General features: G+C 51.4%; 1 protein-coding gene across 5 annotated transcripts in view; it reads left to right on the top strand.

The window, feature by feature from the left end:
* Positions 1-22,904, top strand: part of sorbs1 (sorbin and SH3 domain containing 1) — a 148,193-nt gene that overhangs the window by 17,482 nt on the left and 107,807 nt on the right. For 4 of the 5 annotated variants that reach the window (XM_033012767.1, XM_033012766.1, XM_033012769.1 and 1 more), the window contains exons 5-13: positions 2,519-2,644; positions 4,670-4,887; positions 7,347-7,829; positions 13,666-13,810; positions 16,742-16,771; positions 18,114-18,280; positions 18,821-18,884; positions 21,179-21,253; positions 22,228-22,290. In XM_033012767.1, the coding sequence (XP_032868658.1) occupies positions 2,519-2,644; positions 4,670-4,887; positions 7,347-7,829; positions 13,666-13,810; positions 16,742-16,771; positions 18,114-18,280; positions 18,821-18,884; positions 21,179-21,253; positions 22,228-22,290 (1,371 nt within the window). Of the gene's footprint in view, positions 1-2,518; positions 2,645-4,669; positions 4,888-7,346; positions 7,830-10,054; positions 10,397-13,665; positions 13,811-16,741; positions 16,772-18,113; positions 18,281-18,820; positions 18,885-21,178; positions 21,254-22,227; positions 22,291-22,904 lie in introns of all 5 variants that reach the window. The other variant, XM_033012770.1, reaches the window with a different exon arrangement.

Genomic DNA, 22,904 nt, shown 5'->3' with positions numbered 1-22,904 from the left:
TGCCGTCAAACGTTCATCGTACATTAACCCAATCATTCCTGGGATCATTCTCGTAAACCCTCTCCAACGCCAGCTCATTCTTCCTCAGATACTGGACCCAAAAGTACCTGTGATTTTGAGATCTGTTTAGAAAGAAATCCCTCCTCCATTCCAAATCAACAACTATTTCTTCATAAGTTCGTAAGACATAGGAGCTGAGATAGGCCATTCAGCCCATCGAGCCTGCTCTTTCATTCGATCATGGCGGATCTACTTTTCCCTCCTAACCCCATTCTCCTGCCTTCTCCCCATAACCGCTGACACCCGTACTAATCAAGAATCTGTCAATCGCCACCTTAAAAATATATCCATTGACTTGACCTCCACACCCATCTCCAATAAATTCCACAGATTCACCACCCTCTGACTAAAGAAATTCCTCCTCATGTTTTTTTGGCTACGGCCTCTGGTCCTGGACTTTCCCACTGGTCTTCATTGCTGTCAACGGAATGCAGAAACATCTTGTCATTCGAACCTTCCCTCTGCCTCTCCGGTTCGAATACAGCTCGCTTTACATCAGAGGTGGAGATCTCATTGAAACCTAGCGGATAACAAAAGGTCTGGATAAGAGTGGATGAGGAGAGAATCTTATGGAGGTGTTCATGAGTGGTAGGAGCAGAATTAGGCCATTCGGCCCATCAAGTCTACTCCGCCATTCAATCATGGCTGATGTATCTTTCCCTCTCAAACACATTCTCCTGCCTACTCCCCATAACCCTTGACACCCGCACTAATCATCAATCGTCACCTTAAAAACATCCATTGACGTGGTCTGCACAGCCCTCTGTGGCAATGAATTCCACATATTCACCACCCTCTGACTAAAGAAATTCCTCCTCATCTCCTGAGGTCCATGTTATAGAGGATCTGTGGGGATCTTATTGAGGTGTACACCATCATGAGAGGAATAGATTGGGTAGACGCATAGAGTCTCTTGCCCAGAGTAGGGGAATCGGAAACCGGAGGATATAGGTTTAAGGTGAAGGGGAGTAAGATCTCTATAGGAACCCGAGGGGTCATTCTTTCACACAGAGGGTGGAGGGTGTATGGATCGAGCTGCTGGAGGGGGTAATTGAGGCTGGGAGTGTTGCAACATTTAAGAAACAGTTGGACAGGTACATGGATGGGACAGGTTTAGAGGGATGTGGGCTAAATGCAGGCAGGTTGGACAAGTGTTGCTGAGACATGTTGGTCAGTGTGGGCAAGTTGGGCCGAAGGGCCTGTTTCCACGTCTATCGCTCTATGACTCGTGGATGTTTCCACTAGTGGGAGAGTCAAGGACTAGAGGCCACAGCCTCAGAATGAAAGGGACCTTCCTTTAGACAGGAGGTGAGGAGGAATTTCTTTAGTCAGAGGGTGGTGAATCTGTGGAATTCTTTGCCACAGAAAGCAGTGGAGGCCAAGTCAGTGGATATTTTTAAGGCAGAGATAGATAGATTCGTGATTAGTGCGCGTGTCAGGGGTTATGGGGAGAAGGCAGGAGAATGGGGTTAGGAGGAAGAGATAGATCAGCCATGATTGAATGGCGGAGGTGACTTGATGGGCTGAATGGCCTAATTCTGCTCCTATTTCTTTAGACAGTGAACATTGTTCCGCATTCCCACTGATTCCTTCCCAATTGACCACCCCTCCTTCTCACCGTCCCCCTCTCACCAGGCAGTGCCCCACCCCAGTGAGGTGTGAGGATCACACACACAGAGCTGGTTGTGGTAGAGAGGCTGTGGGTATCTGCCCGCCCTGACCTGCCCATGCTGAACCCAGGTACATGCACTGACTGATCTCCCTCTCCCTCTCCCTCTCCCTCTCCCTCTCCCTCTCCCTCTCCCTCTCCCTCTCCCTCTCCCTCTCCCTCTCCCTCTCCCTCTCCCTCTCCCTCTCCCTCTCCCCCTCCCTCTCCCTCTCCCTCTCCCTCTCCCTCTCCCTCTCCCTCTCCCTCTCCCTCTCCCTCTCCCTCTCCCTCTCCCTCTCCCTCTCCCTCTCCCTCCCCCTCTCCCTCCCCCTTCTCCCTCTCCCTCCCTCTCTTCCCTCTCCCTCCCCCTCTCCCTCTCCCTCTCCATCTCCCTCTCCCTCTCCCTCTCCCTCTCCTCTCCCTCTCCCTCTCCCTCTCCCTCTCCCTCTCCCCTCTCCCTCTCCCTCTCCCTCTCCCTCTCCCTCTCCCTCTCCCTCTCCTCTCCCTCTCCCTCTCCCTCTCCCTCCCCCTCTCCCTCTCCCTCTCCCTCTCCCTCTCCCTCTCCCTCTCCCTCTCCCCCCCCTCATCCCTCCCCCCTTCTCCCTCTCCTCTCCCTCTCCCTCTCCCTCTCCCTCTCCCTCTCCCTCTCCCTCTCCCTCCCACCTCCTGCTCCCCGCTCCACCGCTCTCTCTTTCCCCCTACACCCTCTCGCTCTCTCTCTCTCCTCCTCTCTATCTCCCTCCCCCTCTCTCTCTCCCTCCCTCACCCTCCCTTCCTCCCTCTCCCTCTCTCCCTCTCTCTCTCCCTCAGCAGACTGTGACCCACTGAAGGTGAGTGTGGGCAAGGGCTCGGTGACCTTGTGGACAACCGTGGGAATGGATCCATTGCCCGCCCGGACTCCAGACCTGGATGCCCAGGAACTGCCCAGCAACCACAGTAAGGCCTTGGCTTCACCCTCGACCTGCTGCTGCCCCTCTCCCTCCATTACTCAATGCACTATCGAAGCCCCCCCTCGAACCACTCCCCGACCCAAATCCCTCCTCCCCCTTACTCGCTCCCTCCCTGGCACAGAGCCGTGTCCTTGCCGAGGAGCTGAACCCTCGATGGGTTCGAGCCCTTACCTCCACACGCGGTTACGAAGAGCAGTGCCTCGGAAGGGCATGGATTCGTGTTGGGCTTGCAGCGAATCGTAGTCATAGAGCCATACAGCATGGAAACAGGCCCTTCAGCCCAACGTGCCCACACCTGCCAACATACCATAAGGTCATAACTTCATAAGTGATAGGAGCAGAATCACAGATAGGAGCATCAAGTCTACTCCGCCATTCAATCATGGCTGATCTATCTCTCCCTCCTAACCCCTGACACCCGCACTAATCAAGAATCTAACTATCTCTGCCATAAGAATATCCATTGACGGCCTCTGCAGCCTTCAGTGGCAAAGTATTCCACAGATTCACCACCCTCTGACTAAAGAAAGAAACAGAAAATAAGGTGCAGGAGTAGGCCATTCGGCCCTTCGAGCCAGCATATGATCATGGCTGATCATCAAAATCAGTACCTCACTCCTGCTTTCTCCCCATATCCCTTGATTCCGTTAGTCCTAAGACCTATATCTAACTCTCTTGAATACATTCAGTGAATTGGCCTCCACTGTCTTCTGCAGCAGATAATTCCTCATCTCAGTCCCAAATGGCCTACCCCTTATTCTTACACTGTGATCCCCTGGTTCTGGACTCCCCCAACATTGGGAACATTTTTCCTATACCTAGCCTGTCCAATCCCTTAATAATTTTATATGTTTCCATGAGATCCCCTCTCATACTTCTAAATTCCAGTGAATACAAGCCCAGATGCCCCAACTGCACACGTCCCACCTGCCTGCATTTGGCCCATATCCCTCTAAGCCTGTCCTATCCATGCACCTAGTCTAATTGCTTCTTAAATGTCGTAATAGTCCCTGCCTCAACTACCTCTTCTGGCAGCCGTTCCATACACCCCGCACCCTATGAATCTGGAATTCATGGCCACAGGCTGTGGAGGCCGTCAATGGACATTTTTAAGCCGGAGATAGTTAGATTCTTGATTAGTGCGGGTGTCAGGGGTTATGGGAAGAAGGCAGGAGAATGGGGCTGAGAGGGAGAGACAAATCAGCCATGACTGAATGGCAGAGTAGACCTGATGGGCCGAATGGCCTAACTCTGCTCCTAGAACTGATGAACGTGGACTTTGTGGGTGAAAGACCAAAGCTCGGGCTTGTTTGAGCTTTTGTGATCAATGTTAGGAAGGAAGGTTTAGATTTTCCCGGAGTTTGTTTTTGTTTCTCTCCAGCCCTGTCTATACTGGGGGTGGGGGGGAGGCAGCAGTTCTCATCAGAAAAACATTGGAAGGCCTTGCTTTGTTCTCTAGCCGGCCTACGCGACAATGAATGTATTTTTGTCCAAACCGGGCTCTTTGTGACATTTCCCAGCCTGCTCTGCTCTGCTGTGTTGTGAACCATCAGTGAACAATGTGGAATAATTTGACTTTTTCGGGGGGGGGGGGGGGGGTGGGGGGGGGATTCTGTCCCTGCGAGGGAATAATGGTCGCTGGGGAACAATGCTGGCCTTCATCTGCTTGCATCAATGCTACATTGTGCGAGCGGGGTGATCAGGAATTGCAAAGGGCATCGTGCTTTGAGCGGGTTGCCATGGCAACAAACAGCTTACAACCAGCCATCGCCCACCGTGCTGGGGAGAAGTCCCGTAGATATAGACACAAAATGCTGGAGTAACTCAGCGGGACAGGCAGGCAGCGTCTCTGGGGAGAAGGAATGGGTGACGTTGCTGGGCCGAGACCCTTCCTCAGCCCCGTCATGAATGCGATACATCGGGTGGTGTTCTGTTTTGCAGCGTGAGTGACTCTCCCTTCTCTCTCTCCCCCCCTCCCCTCTCTTCCCTCTCCATGTCTATAAACGTGCAGGTACTGAGTTGAATGCAGGAGGGAGGGAGAAGACTTTTCTCGTGTCCGGACCTGCGCCGGGCGCGCTTGGTTGCGACGCTGACCGCCTGGTGCCGTCGCAACCTCCAGACACCTCGTCTGGCGAGACCAATGGAGAAACCTCTCCATCCTCACTGGCGGCCAAAGGGTTTCGTAGCGTACGTCCAAATCTGCCCGGCGACCACAAGTCATCGCCTCAGGTACAGAGTCTTCTATCCTTGGTTAGACCACAAATTGCTGGAGTCGCTCAGCGGGTCAGGCAGCTTCTCTAGAGACGTTTCGGGTCGAGCCCCTTCTTCAGTTCAGTTCAGTTTACAGTCACGTGTAGCGGGGTACGGTGAACGGCTTTTGTTGCGTGCTAACCAGCCAGCAGAAGGACAATACATGATTACAATCGAGCCATGTACGGATACAGGATCAGGGAAGAACCTATAGTGCAAGGTAAAGCCAGTAAAGTCCGATCTTCAGACTGAGAGTCAGGGGAGAGAGAAACTTACCTACTTACTGCCTATTATGTCTCCTGGCATGTAGGGCAGCAACGAAGGTCCCCCACTCCTTGTTGATTCCTCCAGTTGCTGTTTCTGTAACATATGTGTTTTACGAGACAGGGTTGTTAGCCCTGTGCTCAACCTCCAACCTGGAGGACCAGTGGATCACTCTTGGTCTCACCTCTACCCTTTGACCTGTCCAGCACGGGAGACCCTAACAGGAGACAAATCTCCCGCTGGCATAGCTCTAGGGGTCACTGAGACACACAAGCTCCCCGACCACGACAAGGTTGCAATCTAACAGTGGAGAAAGAGAATCTAGGGGCATGATAAAGGTACAGTACAAACCAGAGCCGGCACCAATAGCCAAAGAGCCCACAATGAGTTTGAGTTTAGTTTATTGTCAGGTGAGATTGCCCTGGTACAGTGGTCAGCTGAATGACAATACATGATTACAATCGATCCATCCACAGTGTCCAGGTACATGATCAAGAGAATAACATGAGCTTTTAATACACGATAAAGTCCAGTAAAGTCCGATCAAAGATAGCCACAAGGGCCTGTCCCACTCGGCGATTTTTTCGGCGACTGCCGGCATCATTGACTGACGTATCAGGTCACTGAGAAAGTCGCGGCGTGATGACGTATTGAAGCGCGGTGTTTTCTCAAGTGTCGCAACATTTTTTTTGTCGCCGCTGGATTTTGAAATGTTCAAAATCTTTTGCCGACCCTGACATGACGCCGGCAGTCGCCGAAATAATCAGCAAGTTGGACAGGCCCTTGAGGGTCTCCAATGATGTCGATAGTTGTTGGTAGCAGGGCTCAGATGCCTGATAATTACCTGGTCCATTGTTAGCTGTGGAGGAGGGGATACGAACAGTGAAACTCGCAGGACAAATGCATGGTTACTTACAATTAGAGCAATCATTATTCATACTGCTTGGGTGTAGGCTGCCCAAGTGAAATATGAGGTGTTGTTTCTCCAACTTGTGTGTGGCCTCATTCAGACAGCAGAAGAGGTTCAGTTGACCTCTGTGCAAAGTAATTTGTTATTTAACAGAATAATCTGATCGCATTCAACTGACATAGTTTAGAAAGGCAATGAGGAGGAATGCCGTTAGCCAGAGGGTGGTGAATATGTGGAATTAATTGCCACAGACGGCGGTGGAGGCCAAGTCGATGGCAGAAATTGACTGATTCTTGATTAGTATGGGTGTCGGGGGTTGTTGGGAGAAGGCAGGAGAATGGGGTTGAGAGGGAAAGAAAGGTGAGCCATGATTGAATGGCGGGGTAGACTTGATGGGCCGAATGGCTAATTCTGCTCCGAGTAGTGGGGCCAGGGAACAAGACTGCACAGTGTTACATATAAGTATTATTGACCACGAATCTTGGCAACCAGCCAGGCGAGATGTCTTGTGTTGAAAAGTTTGGGGATAAATGAAATGAGAACTTTGAAGGTGGAGAGGTTTGGAAAAAGAGAAATGCAGGTTTAAGAAGAATGTTCCAGGAATTGGGAACTAACCAGATGACGGGGTTGGAGTAGGGGGGGAATGAAACACAGAAGCTACAAGGAGGCAGAAGTGGAAATATTTAAAGAATGCGGAAGGGATGATGAAGCAAAATTGTGAGGAAGCTTGTTGTGAATGCAAGAACGATTGAGCAGCTGGCTCTGGAGGGGGTCTATGTGGACAAGGAGATCTCACTGCCGTTTAGTTTAGTTTAAGAGATTCAGCGCGGAAACAGGCCCTCCGGCCCACGGAGTCCGCGCCGACCAGCGATCAACCCCATACACTAGAACTATCCTACACACAACAGGGACAATTTACAATCTTTCACCAAAGCTAATGAATCTACAAACCTGTACGTCTTTGGAATGTGGGAGGAAACCGGAGCACCCGGAGAAAACCCACGCAGGTCACGGGGAGAACGTACAGACTTTGTACAGACAGCACCCGTAGTCAGGATCGATCCCGGGTCTCTGGCGCGGTGAGGCAGCAGCTCCACCCGCTGCGCCACCGTGCCGCCCGTGTCAAGCTTGTGATTCAACAATTGTGAATTATTTTCCTCAGGTTTAATTTCCCTCCACTTACTTTAATTATTTTATTTTCTTTTGTGTTGTTTGCGTTCTGTTGTCTATTTTTTTCGTTACACAAACACCGCTTGGTGAGTAGCCCCCTCCCGTCCCCCTCCCACCTAGAGAAGAAAGCTTTGCTTGGCGCCCTTGCAACAAGGTCAAGTTGTCCCATTTTGCCCCAGTCCCCATTCTGGACTACGTCCACATTAGACCCGAGCCCAGCGCATGTACCGAGAGGTTTGCCGTGCCGTGTCCCGGCGGTGGCGAGGTGCCAGGGTTCACCTGGATCACGGTGGGTGAGGGTGGCACCGTGCCCCCGCCCGATGCCACACGGCAGAGGAAGGTCTCGAACCTCTACGTGGCCCTGGCCCCTCCACCCCGCCGCCCACCGCTGCCCTCCCACCACCAGGGTGGCGATGCTGCCGCCTCCCCACCTGCTCCTCGTGGACCCCCGCACTACATCCCCTCGCCCCAGGCTAGAAGGCCGGAGACGGACTGGGAGAAGATGGGCACGAGACCAGCGGAGAATCGAGCCACCGCCCGAGGGAGTCCCCTTCACGGGGCAAACGGAGGCAGCGGGGTATCTATTTAACGTTCACTTTGCGTGGGTGTGTGTGCGTGTGTGTCGTTTTCTCACCCTCTCCCCCCCACACACCCCTTGATAAGGTCCACTCACCCCCACCCCCACCCCCACCCAAGTCACTGTCCAACACTCCCCCCCAAACCCACCCCCTTACTTTAGTCTCTGTGCCACTCTATTCCAGCGAAGAAACGCATGCCTGCCTGTGAGTGGCTTTCTTGGTTTATGCTCACTGGCCCACTGGTATGTGTGTGGGCACTGTATCCAAGGTGGTTCAACCTGCCATTTAGCAACACCCTGCACGCTGTAACACACACACACACACGCTATGATACACACACACATACAGGCTGTGACACACACACACGCATACACACGCTATGACACACGCACACATACAGGCTGTGACACACAGCAGTGTCTGAAGATCTCGTTTCACTGTTACACCGTTGGCTCTGGTCAGTTTAGATTAATTTAGTTTAGTTTAGATTAGTTTAGTTTAATTTAGTTTAGTTTAGTTTACTGTAGAGATACAGTGTGGAAACAGGCCCTCCCACCCACCAAGACCGCACCGATCAGCAAACATCCGTTCACACTTCTATCCTACACACGCAAGGGACAATTTACAGAAGCCAATTAACCTACAAACCCGCACGTCCTTGGAGTGTGGGAGGAAACCGGAGCACCCGGAGAAAACCCACGCAGGTCACAGGGAGAACGTACAAACACCGTACAGACAGCACCCGTAGTCGGGATGGAACCCGGGTCACCGGCGCTGTGAGCGCTGTAAGGCAGCGACTCTACCGTTGCTCCACCGTGCTGCTCTATTGTGGGGGCTGGGGTGGGGAGCCTTCTGCAGAGAGAGTAATCTGCAGACACAAGGAACTAGTTCAGTGTAGTTCAAGTCAAGTCAAGTCAAGTTTATTTGTCACATACAGCGGTTTAGAGATACAGCGTAGAAACAGGCCCTTCGGCCCACATAGTCCGTGCCAACCAGCGATCACCCATGCACTAGTTCTATCCTGCAGACACTAGGGACAATTAACCTACAAACATGCACGTCTTTGGAGTGCGGGAGGAAGCCTGGAGCACCCGGAGAAAACCCACGCAGGTCACAGAAAGAACGTGCAACCTCCGCTCAGACAGCAACTGCAGTCAGGATCGAACCTGGATCTCTGGCGCTGTGAGGCAGCAACTCTACCGCTGTGGAACTACAGATGGTGGTTTACAAAAGAAGACATAGAGTGCTGGAGTAACTCAGCGAGTCAGGCAGCATCTCCGGAGAACATGGATAGGTGACGTCGCATGTCCATGTTCCCTCTGGGGATGCTGCCTGACCCGCTGAGCTACTGTGTCATGGCTTCTTACTTCAAAACCTCTGCATCATTACTTCTGTAGGAAGGATTCTGCGGATGCTGGTTTAAACCAAAGATAGACACAAAGTGCTGGAGTAACCCAGCCGGGATGCTGCCTGACCTGCTGTGTTACTCCAGCATTTTGTGTCTGTCATTACTTGGCCTGGCTTGACCTTTCGTCTGCTGAATTTTGTCCACGTGTTGGTTTTTAAACATGAGGATGTCAATCCTGGTGACCAGACATGGAGGGGGCTGCCTGAGGTTTGGACAGGATGATGTTGCTCTAACCAGGGTCTGGTATAGTACTTTATTGGCCCCATGTACCGGGCTACAGTGAAATTCATGTTTGTTTTCAGTTCAGTACATGCATCACGACACAGAAGCACTTAGATACATCTTAGATAAGCATCTTGGATACAGTACAAGTGGACAGTACGCTGAGAGTTGCCAGATTGGGCGCCATTTTCAAGTCCCTGTTGTGAGTGCAGGGTTCTTGATCTGACCATGAAGGCCCGTTGTCATGGCGATGTTGCAGGATCGGCCTGGCCAAGCCTAGCCGTGGTGTTCTCCGCCGCTCTAGGCCGCGTCTGGTCCACGTGCTCGGCCTCATGGAGCGGAGCCCGGTCCAGTCGAGCCCCAGGCTGCTGCAGGGCCACTCCACCGTCGAGGCCGTGCTATCCCCCTTCAGCCACCAGCTGAGTTGGGTGTGCAGTGAAGTCAAGGGTCAGCGGAGAATGCGGCCATGTCTAGTGATGCCAAGGACAGACGCAAAGCGCTGGAGTAACTCAGCGGGACAGGCAGCATCTCCGGAGAGAAGGGAATAGGTGTCGAGACGCTTCGTCAGACTGAACGGCGGCTCTCTTCCCGCAGGACTTAGCGCAGTGTGAGGCGATCAGGGCACCCGCTGCCACAGCGGAGAGGGAGAACGCGGGTGGAGGGAGCCCGTGCGGGGCTGCGCCAGGCCCGGTGCCAGCCGAGCCCGCCACATCGCCCACACCGCCACCGCGTCCATCCACGGCACGGCTGACCTTGCCCACCCTCGACGACTTCATCCCGCCTCACCTACAGAAGGGGGCGAGCCCCTCCCCGGCCTCCTCCTGCTCCTCCTCCTCCACCTCTCCTGTTAACCCACCGGTGCCCAAGCTGCCACCGCCCGCTGCCATCCTGCACCGCGACACGGACTCCGAGCTCGCCCACCGGCCCACGCCTACAGTAAGACCCAGGGTTCTCACCTTGCTACCTACCACCCCACCTCTTGCCAGCTCCTTGCCACCCATGGCTGCCACCCTTGCTCCCCGCCTCCGAGCGCCAGACACCGCCGTCCCGGGGCGGGAATGTGCTTCTTTAACCCACCCTGGTCAAACCTCTCCTCCCCTCCCACGCTACCCTGTGCCCGTCCCCCTCGCCAGTCTTGCCCACGGTGGCCCTCGCCACAGCTGCTGCATTGGCCTCCGTGCCGGCACCCCGCCTTGCATGGACACTGCATGCGATAACTGCATTGCTGCACGCGGAAAGCGACCGCTTGCCTTTGGTAGCCGGACCTCAGTGTTGGGAGATGTTCAAAGATCCACTGCCAGACACTGGGGCAGTGCTGTGCATGCATTGCTTGCTGTGTTATGAGTCTGTGCCTGGCCATGCCTATATTGCCCAAACATGGCCGAAACTTCTACCCCCCTTCCCCCCGTACGGCTAAGTTATTCCGCGGCTCAAAACCCAGTGGGGAAAGAATTGTCTGTTTATGTATTTTGGAAAGTTAATTGTTATTCTTTAAGGTGTTTTAATTGACAGGTGACCCGAAAACCTTCTTGTTTAGTTTGGTTTTAGTGATACAGCATGGAATCAGGCCCTTTGGCCCCTTTTTCCAAGTTCTAGGAGCCGGATGACACCATTCGGCCCATCAAGTCTACTACACCATTCAATCATGGCTGATCTATCTCTCCCTCTCAACACCATTCTCCTACCTTCACCTCATAACTCCTGACACCCGTACTAATCAACAATCTATCAATCTCAACCTTGAAAATATCCATTGACTTGGACTCCTGTTGCAAAACATTCCACAGATTCACCACCCTCTGACTAAATAAGTTCTTCCTCATCTCCTTTCTAAAGGTACATCCTTTTAGTATGTTTTCACTCAGAGGGTGCTGCTTGTGTGGCACGAGCTGCCAGAGGAGGTAGTTGATCCAATAACAACATTTAAAATGCACTTGGACAGGTACAGTGAAAGGTTTAGTCCCACATTCAGGCAAATGAGACAAGCTTAGGCCTCGTGGACAAGTAGGCCTGTTTCTGTGTTGTATGACTCTTTTAAGTAAAGACCAGGGGAAGCTCAGATAAGATTCATTGACACCACCACAGCACAGAAACAGGCCATTCGGCCCACTGAGTCCATGCTGACCAACGTTCACCCGTTCACACTATTCCTGTTATCCCACTTTTCTCATCCAGTTTAACTTCACCAGCCTGAGCATAATTGGATGGACACAGACCTAGAATGAGGGGTAGTTTAAGAAAGAACTGCAGATGCTGGAAAAATCGTAGGTAGACAAAAATGCTGGAGAAACTCAGCGGGTGAGGCAGCATCTATGGAGCGAAGGAAATAGGTGACGTTTCGGGTCGAGACCCTTAAACGTCACCTATTCCTTCGCTCCATAGATGCTGCCTCACCCGCTGAGTTTCTCCAGCATTTTTGTCTACCTTCAGAATAAGGGGTAGGCCATTTAGAACGGAGATGAGGAAAACCTTTTTCACCCAGAGCGTTGTGAATATGTAGAATACTCTGCCTCAGAAGGCAGTGGAGGCCGGTTCACTGGATGCTTTCAAAAGAGAGTTAGATAGTGCTCTCAGGGCCCTGGGTAGAAGGCAGGAACGGGGTACTAATTGTGGATGATCAGCCATGATCACATTGAATGGTGGTGCTGGCTCGAAGGGCCGAATGTCCTACTTTTCTATGTATCAATGTAACTTTACTTTAGACTTTAGAGATACAGCGGGGAAACGGGCCCTCCTGCCCACCAAGTCCGCGCTGACCAGCGATCACCCCTTACACTAGCACTATCCTACATACTCAGGACAATTTACACAGAGGCCAATTGACCTACAGACCCACACGTCTTTAGGATGCGGGAGGAAACAGTAGGAATCCACGCGGTCACTGGGAGAACGTGCAAACTCCACACAGGCAGCACCCGAGGTCAGGATCAAACCCTGGCGCTGCCACTAAGGAAAGATGGAATAGCAGGAACCAACATTGTACTGTTGTTGCTGAAGAGATACTGCTTCCCGGGAACAGGAGAGTCGATCAGCTGAGAAATGCTGAAGACATTGGTTCACATCCATTCAATGGATAGTTAGAATGTCTAAAACGTGATGAGTCTACAGAATGGGGGGAAGAAGAGTTTCAATGGCAACTTCTAACTTCCAACTGGGCTAGTTCTTGGAGATTTTTCAGGGCAAGATGGAACAGCAGCAAACTGGTGTTTAGTTTGATCAGTACAGTTGTCAGGGTTTTAGGGGGGGAAGGCAGGAGAATGGGGTTAAGAGGGAAAGATAGATCAGCCATGGTTGATTGGTGGTGTAGACTTGATGGGCCGAATGGCCTAATTCTGCTTCTAACACTTTTGAACTTATGCAACTATCCGAGGCTCTTTCTAAGAACCAATAGGGTCCGGTTGGGCCGAATGGCAGCCTCTGGTGATAGGTGAGGGAATTTTTGTTGCGTTTTTGGGGTTTAGTTTAGTTTAGAAATACAGTGTGGAAACAGGCCCTTTGGCCCACCAAGTCCGCACCGACAATCGATAACCCATACGCTGTGCAGGAAGGAACTGCAGATGCACGTTTATACCAAAGATAGACACAACAGGTCAGGCAGCATCTCTGGAGAAAAGGAATAGGTGACGTTTTTGGGTCGGAACCCTTCTTCAGACCCGAAGTTCTGACCTCAAATGTCACCCATTCCCTTTCTCCAGAGATGCTGCCTGACCCGCTGCGTTGCTCCAGCATTTTGTGTCTATCTTCACCCCTACACTAGCTCTATCCTACAAACTTGGGACAATTTACAGAAGCCAATTAAACTGCAAACCCACACGTCTTTGGGATGTGGGAGGAAACCAGAGCACCTGGAGGAAACCCACCCAGGTCACAGGGAGAAGGTACAAACTCTGTACAGGCAGCACCCGTAGTCAGGATCGAACTCGGGTCTCTGGCGCTGTGAGGCAGCAACTCTAACCGCTGCGCCACCGTGCCATTCCTTGTGTTGTCTTGCTGGGTTAGACAGAGGGCTGCATGCACTGTGAATGGCGCCCGAACTGCCGAGGCTACCCCTGACGCATTGCTTTTGGTTGAGGGAGGGGGTCGGGATGAAGCTGTCGTTGCTAAACCTCTTAGAAGTAAACTTTGGATTTCTTGGTGGTTGGAGGGGACGGTTTGGTAAGCTGGCACGTTGAGCATCTCTGACTCTGTGTTCTCTTGTCTGGAAGGATGGTCCGCCCAGAATAAGTGAAGTAGTGCCGATGGTGGAGAGCGTGAGTTCCTGCCCGCCATTGATCCCCTCCAGCAGGTTCTCAGCCTACCCATCCACCACCTCAGTGAACCCGACTATCGTCCTGCTGCAGCATAATCGAGGTACGGGCGCGATGCTTCAACGCCGCTTTATTTGTCCCCTGTGCATATTCTACACATGCGGGCGCCGCCATTTTTGGCGCCATTATTCAGCGTGCAAAGTCCGGTCGGCCCGTGCGCTCGATGTACTGGAGCAGTTCCCGCCAACCGACGTCCCTCTCCTCTCCTCGCCCGGCTGTCTCTGTGTCCCGGAGTTGGACAAAATCATGAGGGGAATAGATCGGGTAGACACACGGAGTCTCTTGCCCAGAGTAGGGGAATCGAGAACCGGACCAGATAGGTTCAAGGTGACGGGGAAAAGATTTAATAGGAACCTAAGGGATAACTTTTTACAGAAAGTTGTGGTGCAGTGGAAAGGTAGTTGAGGCTGGGACCATCACAACAGTTAAGAAACATTTAGATGGGTAGGTTTAGAGGGATGTGGGCCAAATGCAGGCAGGTGGGACTAGTGTAGATGGGGCATGTTGGTTGGCGTGGGCAAGTTGGGCTGAAGGAAGACACAAGATGCTGGGGTAACTCAGCGGGACAGGCATCATCTCTGGAGAGAAGGAATGGGTGACGTTTCGGGTCGAGACCCTTCTATAGACTGATGAAGATGATGGGCCGAAGAGTCTGTTTCCATGCTGTGTGATTCTATAAATGCACCAGTTAATATTCATTATCAAGGACTGTTGATCATTGTTCGAGTGTGTTAGACATGAGCCATGCTTGGGCTGAGAAAAGAGGTAAGATGGCCCCAATGTGAGTGGTGGAAGGGAGCAGTAGAGCGGCACTTGTAGCCAGGGTCTGGGGGGCAAGGAGCACCTCCACTCCACCTGGGGTCCGTCGGGGGAGGTGCGGCTCTGCTGTCAGCGACCGGAGAACTGGTGGCGGGATCTAGGGAGTGGGCAGGGCCGAAGGTGTCCTGGTTCGGCTGCTCCTAGGCCTGGCTGAGCTGGCCATCCACGAGTCATGGGGCCCGGCGGAAGAGGGCTTTGCCCGAGCCAGATGCTTGCCCTTTTCCCGGGGATACGTCCGCGCCTGGGTTGTGTTAGAGAGGCACATAGTTGTATAGTGGTTATTTATTATATTTGTAAGGATTGTAACACAGTTGTTTGAAAATTTAGCGTCTGGATAATTTGGTGATTTTGTACTATGGTGCTGGGCGTGTTAAGGGCCTGTCCCACTGCGGCAACCTAATTGGCGAGTTTACATAGAAACATAGAAAATAGGTGCAGGAGTAGGCCATTCGGCCCTTCGAGCCTGCACCGCCATTCAATATGATCATGGCTGATCATCCAACTCAGTATCCTGTACCTGCCTTCTCTCCATACCCCCTGATCCCTTTAGCCACAAGGGCCACATCTAACTCCCTCTTAAATATAGCCAATGAACTGGCCTCAACTACCTTCTGCGGGAGAGAATTCCACAGATTCACCACTCTCTGTGTGAAAAAAAAGTTTTCCTCATCTCGGTCCTAAAAGATTTCCCCTTTATCCTTAAACTGTGACCCCTTGTTCTGGACTTCCCCAACATCGGGAACAATCTTCCTGCATCTAGCCTGTCCAACCCCTTAAGAATTTTGTACGTTTCTATAAGATCCCCCCTCAATCTTCTAAATTCTAGCGAGTACAAACCGAGTCTATCCAGTCTTTCTTCATATGAAAGTCCTGACGTCCCAGGAATCAGTCTGGTGAACCTTCTCTGTACTCCCTCTATGGCAAGAATGTCTTTCCTCAGATTAGGAGACCAAAACTGTACGCAATACTCCAGGTGTGGTCTCACCAAGACCCTGTACAACTGCAGTAGAACCTCCCTTCTCCTATACTCAAATCCTTTTGCTATGAATGCTAACATACCATTCGCCTTCTTCACTGCCTGCTGCACCTGCATGCCTACTTTTAATGACTGGTGTACCATGACACCCAGGTCTCGTTGCATCTCCCCCTTTCATAATCGGCCACCATTCAGATAATAATCTACTTTCCTGTTTTTGCCACCAAAGTGGATAACCTCACATTTATCCACATTATACTGCATCTGCCATGCATTTGCCCACTCACCCAGCCTATCCAAGTCACCTTGCAGCCTCCTAGCATCCTCCTCACAGCTAACACTGCCCCCCAGCTTCGTGTCATCCGCAAACTTGGAGATGTTGCATTCAATTCCCTCGTACAAATCATTAATATATATCGTAAATAGCTGGGGTCCCAGAACTGAGCCTTGTGGTACCCCACTAGTCACTGCCTGCCATTGTGAAAAGGACCCGTTTACTCCTACTCTTTGCTTCCTGTCTGCCAGCCAGTTCTCCATCCACATCAATACTGAACCCTTAGAAGAGTTTGCCCTCGACTCATACTCGCAGCATGGTCGACACGAGGTCGTAGGAGGTCTTTGTAACTCTCCTTCATGCTCAAGAGTAGTCCCCGTGTACTCGAGGCCTCAGCTAGGTCGCGGCGTATTTTTCAACATGCTGAAAAATGCCCGCGAGTAAAAAAAAGTCGCCATGGAAAAAATCAAATTTTTTTTTAACTCGTAGGTTTAGTCGAAGTAGGTCGTAGTAGGTCGGCATGTTAGTCGTAGGTAATCGAGGGTAGTCGAAGGTAGTTGTAGATAGTCTTCATCATAGTCGAAGGGAGATCGAAGGAGGTCGTCTTCACTCTCCACTATTCAGTGTCCAATTTTCCCGAAGTTAGACGTAGCTAGTTGAAGCTGGTCTTCAACATAGTCGAAGGAGGTCTTCAACATGATACTCTTTCGAACTCTCCCAAACTCTTCTAAACTCAACAATATGGTCGCCGGTGGGACAGGCCCTATACCACGGTTTAGTTTTGTATCGTGATCGTAATGAAATAAATTATTTTTGATGGAACAAAAAAAATAATGTGAGTGTTTGGAGGTGTGTGTTCTACATCTTGTCGCTCAATGAACCATGTTTTCTCTTTCTCTCACCAGAGCAACAGAAGCGGCTGAACAGTCAGTTAGGTAAGGGCAGCTAACAGAAAATGTCCTTCCTTCCTTTACAAAAGCTTTTGTTCCTGCAAGCAACTAGTCTGGCTAGATCACGCAGCTTGGGAGAGGCCATAGCCGCAGAATAAAGAGACCTACGTACCTTTACGAAGAAGATGAGGAGGAATTTCTTAGAAAGGATGAGCGAGGAAACCTCATCGAAACGTACCGAATAGTGAAAGGCCTGGATAGAGTGATTGTGGAGTGGATGTTTCCACTAGTGGGAGAGTCTAGGACCAGAGGCCATAGTCTCAGAATTAAAGGACGTTCCTTTAGGAAGGAGATGAGGAGGAATTTCTTTAGTCAGAGGGTGGTGAATCTGTGGAACTCATTGCCACAGGCAGCTGTGGAGGCCAAGTCAGTGGATGTTTTTAAGGCAGAGATAGATTAAATTCTTGATTAGCACGGGTTTGGGAGGATGCTGGGGATCGGAAGATTTATCAGAGGAAGAGGAAAGTTGCCCGAGACCCTTGCTTTCCTTTAGGACGTTCCTTTAGGAAGGAGATGAGGAGGAATTTCTTTAGCCAGAGGGTGGTGAATCTGTGGAAGTCAATGGATATTTTTAAGATGGAGATTGGCAGATTCTTGTTTAGTACGGGTGTCAGAGGTAACGGGGAGAAGGCAGGAGAATGGGGTTGAGAAGGAAAGATAGATCAGCCATGATTGAATGGCTGAGTGGACTTGATGGGCCGAATGGCCTAATTCTGCTCCTATCTCATGACCTTAAGTCGCGAGGCTGACCTAAGATCAAGAGATAGTTGTGCTATCATTTATGAACATGAACTTATGAGAGCAGGCAAGCTAGTGATATAGATACAGAGAAACAGCATGGAAACAGGCCCTTCGGCCCGCACTGCCCAGCGTTAACCCCGTACACTAGCACTATCCTACACACTACTTTGAACTCAAAACCAATTAATGTACAAACCTGCACGTCTTCGGAGTGTGGGAGGAAACCTGGGCACCCGGAGAAAACCCACGCAGTCACAGTGAGAACGTGCAAACTCCGTACAGACAGCACTTGATGTCAGGATCGAACCTGGGTCTCTGGCACTGTAAGGCAGCAACTCCACCGCTGCTGCATTGTGCCCCCCCTCTGATGCCCACTTGATGCCCCTGTAGCCTTGGTCACCCGAGGGTGAAATCCCTCAGCCATCTCTGTTCTCTTGCATTCGAACAGTGCTTATTCCCAGAGGTGAATAGTGACTCCACTTGCAGCCTTATTAGGCATTGTGGGATCTAATGATTTAAACATCTCTGCAAAAGTTGGTGTATTTTTGTGACTTGCACATATTTGTGCTCTGTATTTTGCTTGTAGACTCTGTGCCAGACAGATTAATTGATCGGAACGCTGCAGCTCCAGTCCCAGCTATGGAAGCATTCATCCCGGCCATCCACGCAGGAGGGGCTGTGGACACAAGGCGACAGAACATTCCTCGGGACTCCCACTCTTCCTTCATCGCTCCCGAGGATCTGGGGATCAAGGTGAGGGGGAGTCGGACCCTTGAGTGGGGGGGCGAGGAGGGGGGGAGTCGGGGGGGGGGTCCCCTTCTCTGTCCGCCCAGTTGCCGTCGCGAGCCTGACTTAAGGTCATGAGATAGGAGCAGAATTAGGCCATTCAGCCCATCAAGTCTACTCCACCATTCAATCATGGCTGATCTATCTCTCCCTCCGAACCCCATTCTCCTGCCATCTCCCCAAAACCCCCGACACCCGTACTAATCAAGAATCTATCTACCTCTGCCTTAAAAATATCCATTGATGTTGCCTCCACAGCCTTCGGTGGCAAAGAATTCCACAGATTCCCCACATTCTGACTAAAGAAATTTCTCCTCGTCTCCTTCCTACAAGAACGTCCTTTAATTCTGAGGCTGTGACCTCTAGTCCTAGACTCTCCCACTAGTGGAAACATCCTCTCCACATTCACTCTATCTGAGCCTTTCACTGTTCTGTATGTTTCGATGAGGTCCCTCCTCGTTGGACTTGGAGCCGTTGCCAACTCTGCTCTTGTTCTCTGACCTGCAGAACCTGGAGAGGCCGAAGGACTGGTACAAGGCCATGTTCAAGCAGATCCACAAAGTCAGCAGAGGTAAGGTGAGCCCGGGCGGATGGGCGGCTTCTGCCGACCCGGTGCAAAGTCCCTCAGGGGGGCTGGGTAGTCGACTGAGAACCTCCGACAGCGTTTAACGTAGAACTTGGAACTGTGGGGCGCGGGAACTCCACCCACAATGTCCGTGTCAGACATGATGCCTAGTTAGACCGATCTCATCTGTGCCCCGCACCTGATCCACATCCTGCCATTCCCCGCCACTCCCAATGCCTATCCTGATTGAATGGTTGAAACTTTATTGTCACATGTACCTGGTACGTGAAAGTCTTGGTCTTGCAAGGTATGCAAAGAGTGGCCATGTAAAGGGCGTCGAACAAAGTTACAAAAAGCATTCAATATAGTCCCAATGGCCCCTCTTCCTTCTCCCCCTCCCCCCTCTACACCCCCCCCACCCCCCCCATGCTGGGTGCCCCTTCATTCTCAGCGTCTAAAAGCCTCTTAAACGCCACTATCATATCTGCCTCAACCACCACCACTGGCAACGTGTTCCAGGCACCCACCACTCTCTGCGTTATACAACTTGCTCCATGCATCTCCATTAAACTTTCCCCCTCTCACCTTGTAACTATGCCCTCTAGCTTTGGACGTTTCCACCCTGGGGAAAAAAGGCTTTGACTGTCTACCCAATCTATGCCTCTCGTCATTTGACATGCTTCCGTCAGGTCTTCCCCCCTCAACTTCCTACTTTCCAGGGAAAAGGCACTTGGATCGAGACATGGATCGACAAGGTGTAGATGTCAATGGGCCAAACACGGGCAGATGGGGATGCAAGGAACTACAGTTGCTGGCTTGCAAACAAAAGTGCTGGATACAAAGTGTGGGCAAGTGGGACTAGCATAGATGGGGCATGTTGGTCGGCATGGGTGAGTTGGGCAGAAGGGCCTGTTTCCGTGCTGTATGGCTCGATGACTCAATCTGCAAGGTGGCTACCTCCCTCCATGGTGTATGTGCGATGTGACGAGAGTTATATTGAGGAACTGGTGCCCTGTTCTGTTGTGGCTCCATTGCTCAGACACAAGCCAAGGCAGCTTCGTCTTCAGGAGGCCTGGCGAGTGATAGGTGGATACATGCGAGAGGGGGAGAAACAAGGAACTGCAGGTGCCGGTTTACTAAAAAACTTCTGGAGTAAACGGTTTGGATAAGGAAGGCTTGGAAACGTTCCTACTTGTTGGAAAATGGAGGAGCAGAGATTGGTAAATACCAGAAAGCCATTAATCAACTGGAAGTGCAGGCATGGTGGCGCAGCGGTAGAGTTGCTGCTTTGCGGCACTTGAAGCGTCGGAGACCCGGGTTCGATCCCAACTACGGGTGTTGTCTGTGCGGAGTTGTTATGTTCTCCCCGTGACCGCGTGGGTTTTCTCCGAGATCTTCGGTTTCCTCCCACACTTCAAAGACGTGCAGGTTTGTAGGTTAATAGGCTTGGTGTATGTATAAAAATTGTCCCTAGTTTGTGTAGGGATTGCTGGTCAGTGCGGACTCGGTGGGCCGAAGGGCCTGTTTCCGCGCTGTATCTCTAAACTAAACTCACTGGGCAGCATGGGGAAACCAATTTAGGGTGGCGTGGCGGAAGAGTTGCTGCCTTACAGCACCAGTGACCCGGGTTCGATCCTAGCCTCGGGTGCTGTCTGCATGGAGTTTGTACGTTCTTCCTGTGACCGCATAGGTTTTCTCCGGGTGCTCTAGTTTCCTCCCACATTCCAAAGACGACCAAGATTGCAGGTTCATTTGTTTTGGTAATTGGGTAGTTGTAAAACTGTTGTCAGTGTTTATGACATTGCCAGTGTACAGGTCGGCGTAGACTTGGTGGGCCGAAGGGCCTGTTTCCGTGCTATATCTCCGACGTCTAAAGTCTAAAGCTGGTAGAACCCCCATCTCACAGTGTTTGATCCTGACCTCGGGTGCTGTCTGTGTGGTGTTTGTCGGCTCGGGTCCCGACCCGAAACGTCACTTATCCATGTTCTCCAGAGATGCTGCCTGAACCGCTGAGTTACTCCAGCATTTTGTGCCTATCTTTGGTATAAACCAGCATCTGCAGTTCATTTGCATTACATTTTAAGCCAGTATCATCTGCCTTGCAAGTGCCCTGTTGAATAAATACAGCGGGGTCAGGTGTGTGTGATGCTATCTCGATCTCGTTTGCCTCAAAGCTTCTTGGCTCCCTCTTCTGAATGATTTTTCTGCGACCCGTCTTTGTGTGAGCTCTTTCTTAATGCTTGTCTTCTTCCCTTTGACTCTTGGCTTCTTATCTCTCACTGTCCTTCCTTTCCGCTCAGACCAACTTGAGGAAAACCCCTACCGGCCTACTTACAGCTTTCCTGAGATCCCTCGACTCCATCACACAGGAGAAGGTACCAGAGGCTGTGCGAGTCAGCCTGTCTCTGTAATCCCCACGCTCAGCCAACATTACCGCTGTGTTTAACCTGGTTTAACTGGTTTACTAATAGCTGTGTGTGGGAAAGTTTAAATCGCGGACCATACATCTAATGGCAATGCACAAAGTGCTGGGGAAAGTACAAAATGCTGGAGTAACTCAGCGGGACAGGCTGCACCTCCGGAGAACATGGATAGGCGACGTTTCGGGTCGGGACCCGTCCGCAGACTGTTTGCATTGGGGAAAGAAAAAATCTGGAAGAGAGAGGAAGGGGTGGGACAAAGCCTGGCAAGTGATAGAAGAAGGGTCTCGACCCGAAGTGTCACCCATTCCTTCTCCCCAGAGATGCTGCCCGTCCCGCTGAGTTACTCCAGCTTTTCATGTCTATACTGGCAAGTGACAGGAGTAACTCAGCGGGACTTCTTCAAACCGAGAGTCAGGGTAGAGGGATATGGAAAGGGTAAGGTGTGAAAACGAGAGATCAAAGGGAACAAAGCTCAAGGAAAATGTAGAATAGGCAAGTGTATGCTAGGGGAAGTTGACAACGAGTAAAATTTAATCAGGAGGAAGGTGAAACTAGTCAAAGAACTAGGATGGGGGAGGAGTGGAGAGAGAGAGAGAGTTCAGCTGGGATCAGTGAATAGACACAGAATGCTGTTGTAACTCAGCGGGACAGGCAGCATCTCTGGAGAGAAGGAATGGGTGATGTTTCAGGTTGAGACTGCTCTGAAGAAGGGTCTCGACCCGAAACGTCTCTCCAGAGATGCTGCCTGTCCCGCTGAGTTCCTCCAGCATTCTGTGTCTATTAAACTGATCCCAGCTGAACACACATGGACCTCCAGCCCCTGTGCTCTTTGGTCAGTCAGTCACGTCCCCAAAGGGAGGTGGAAGTGGGAGTTAGATTCGGGCGAGAAGGTTTTAAGAGTTGCACTCTGCTTTTTCCTGCCGCAGAGGTCAATCCCTACACACCCAGCTACGTATTTCCTGAGACGACACCCAGCCCTAAATCAGCAGGTAATGCGGGCAATGGTATCTGCCCTCTGCCGCACAGATTTCACCCCCGCCTTCATCCCATGGGTTGTGTTGCTGCTTTGCCCCCCTGGCTTTTAGCAGAGAGATGGAGCTTCGCTGCGCTTGCTTCTAACAGCTGTGATGTGATACGCAAGTGTGAGAATCGAGTGTGCAATGCAAATCTTTTTCTCTCTCTCTCTCACTCCCTATCTCTTTCCCGCTCTCCCACCCTGTCTCCTCTCTCCTTCTCTTCTCTCTGTCTCTCGGTGTCCCTGTCTCTCTCTCCCTCTCCCTCTCCCTCTCCCTCTCCCTCTCCCTCTCCCTCTCCCTCTCCCTCTCCCTCTCCCTCTCCCTCTCCCTCTCCCTCTCCCTCTCCCTCTCCCTCTCCCTCTCCCCTCTCCCCTCTCCCCTCTCTCTCTCTCCCCCCCCCTCTCTCTTTTAATCCCACCAGTTGGCATCTGAGTGGACTTAATTTTGTCTTCCTCCAGCTAAAACAGTTAGTACCTGCCCCAACTACCTCCTCCAGCAGCTCGTTTCATTTACCTGCCACCCTTTGTGTACAAAAGTTGCCCCTCATAATTGTGTATACTTCTTTCAGCTCCTCTCAAAGTCCAACA

This window comes from Amblyraja radiata, chromosome 37 (assembly GCF_010909765.2).
Source record: "Amblyraja radiata isolate CabotCenter1 chromosome 37, sAmbRad1.1.pri, whole genome shotgun sequence".
Classification (NCBI taxonomy): Eukaryota; Metazoa; Chordata; class Chondrichthyes; order Rajiformes; family Rajidae; genus Amblyraja; species Amblyraja radiata.
This window is presented reverse-complemented; position numbering and strand designations above follow the sequence as displayed.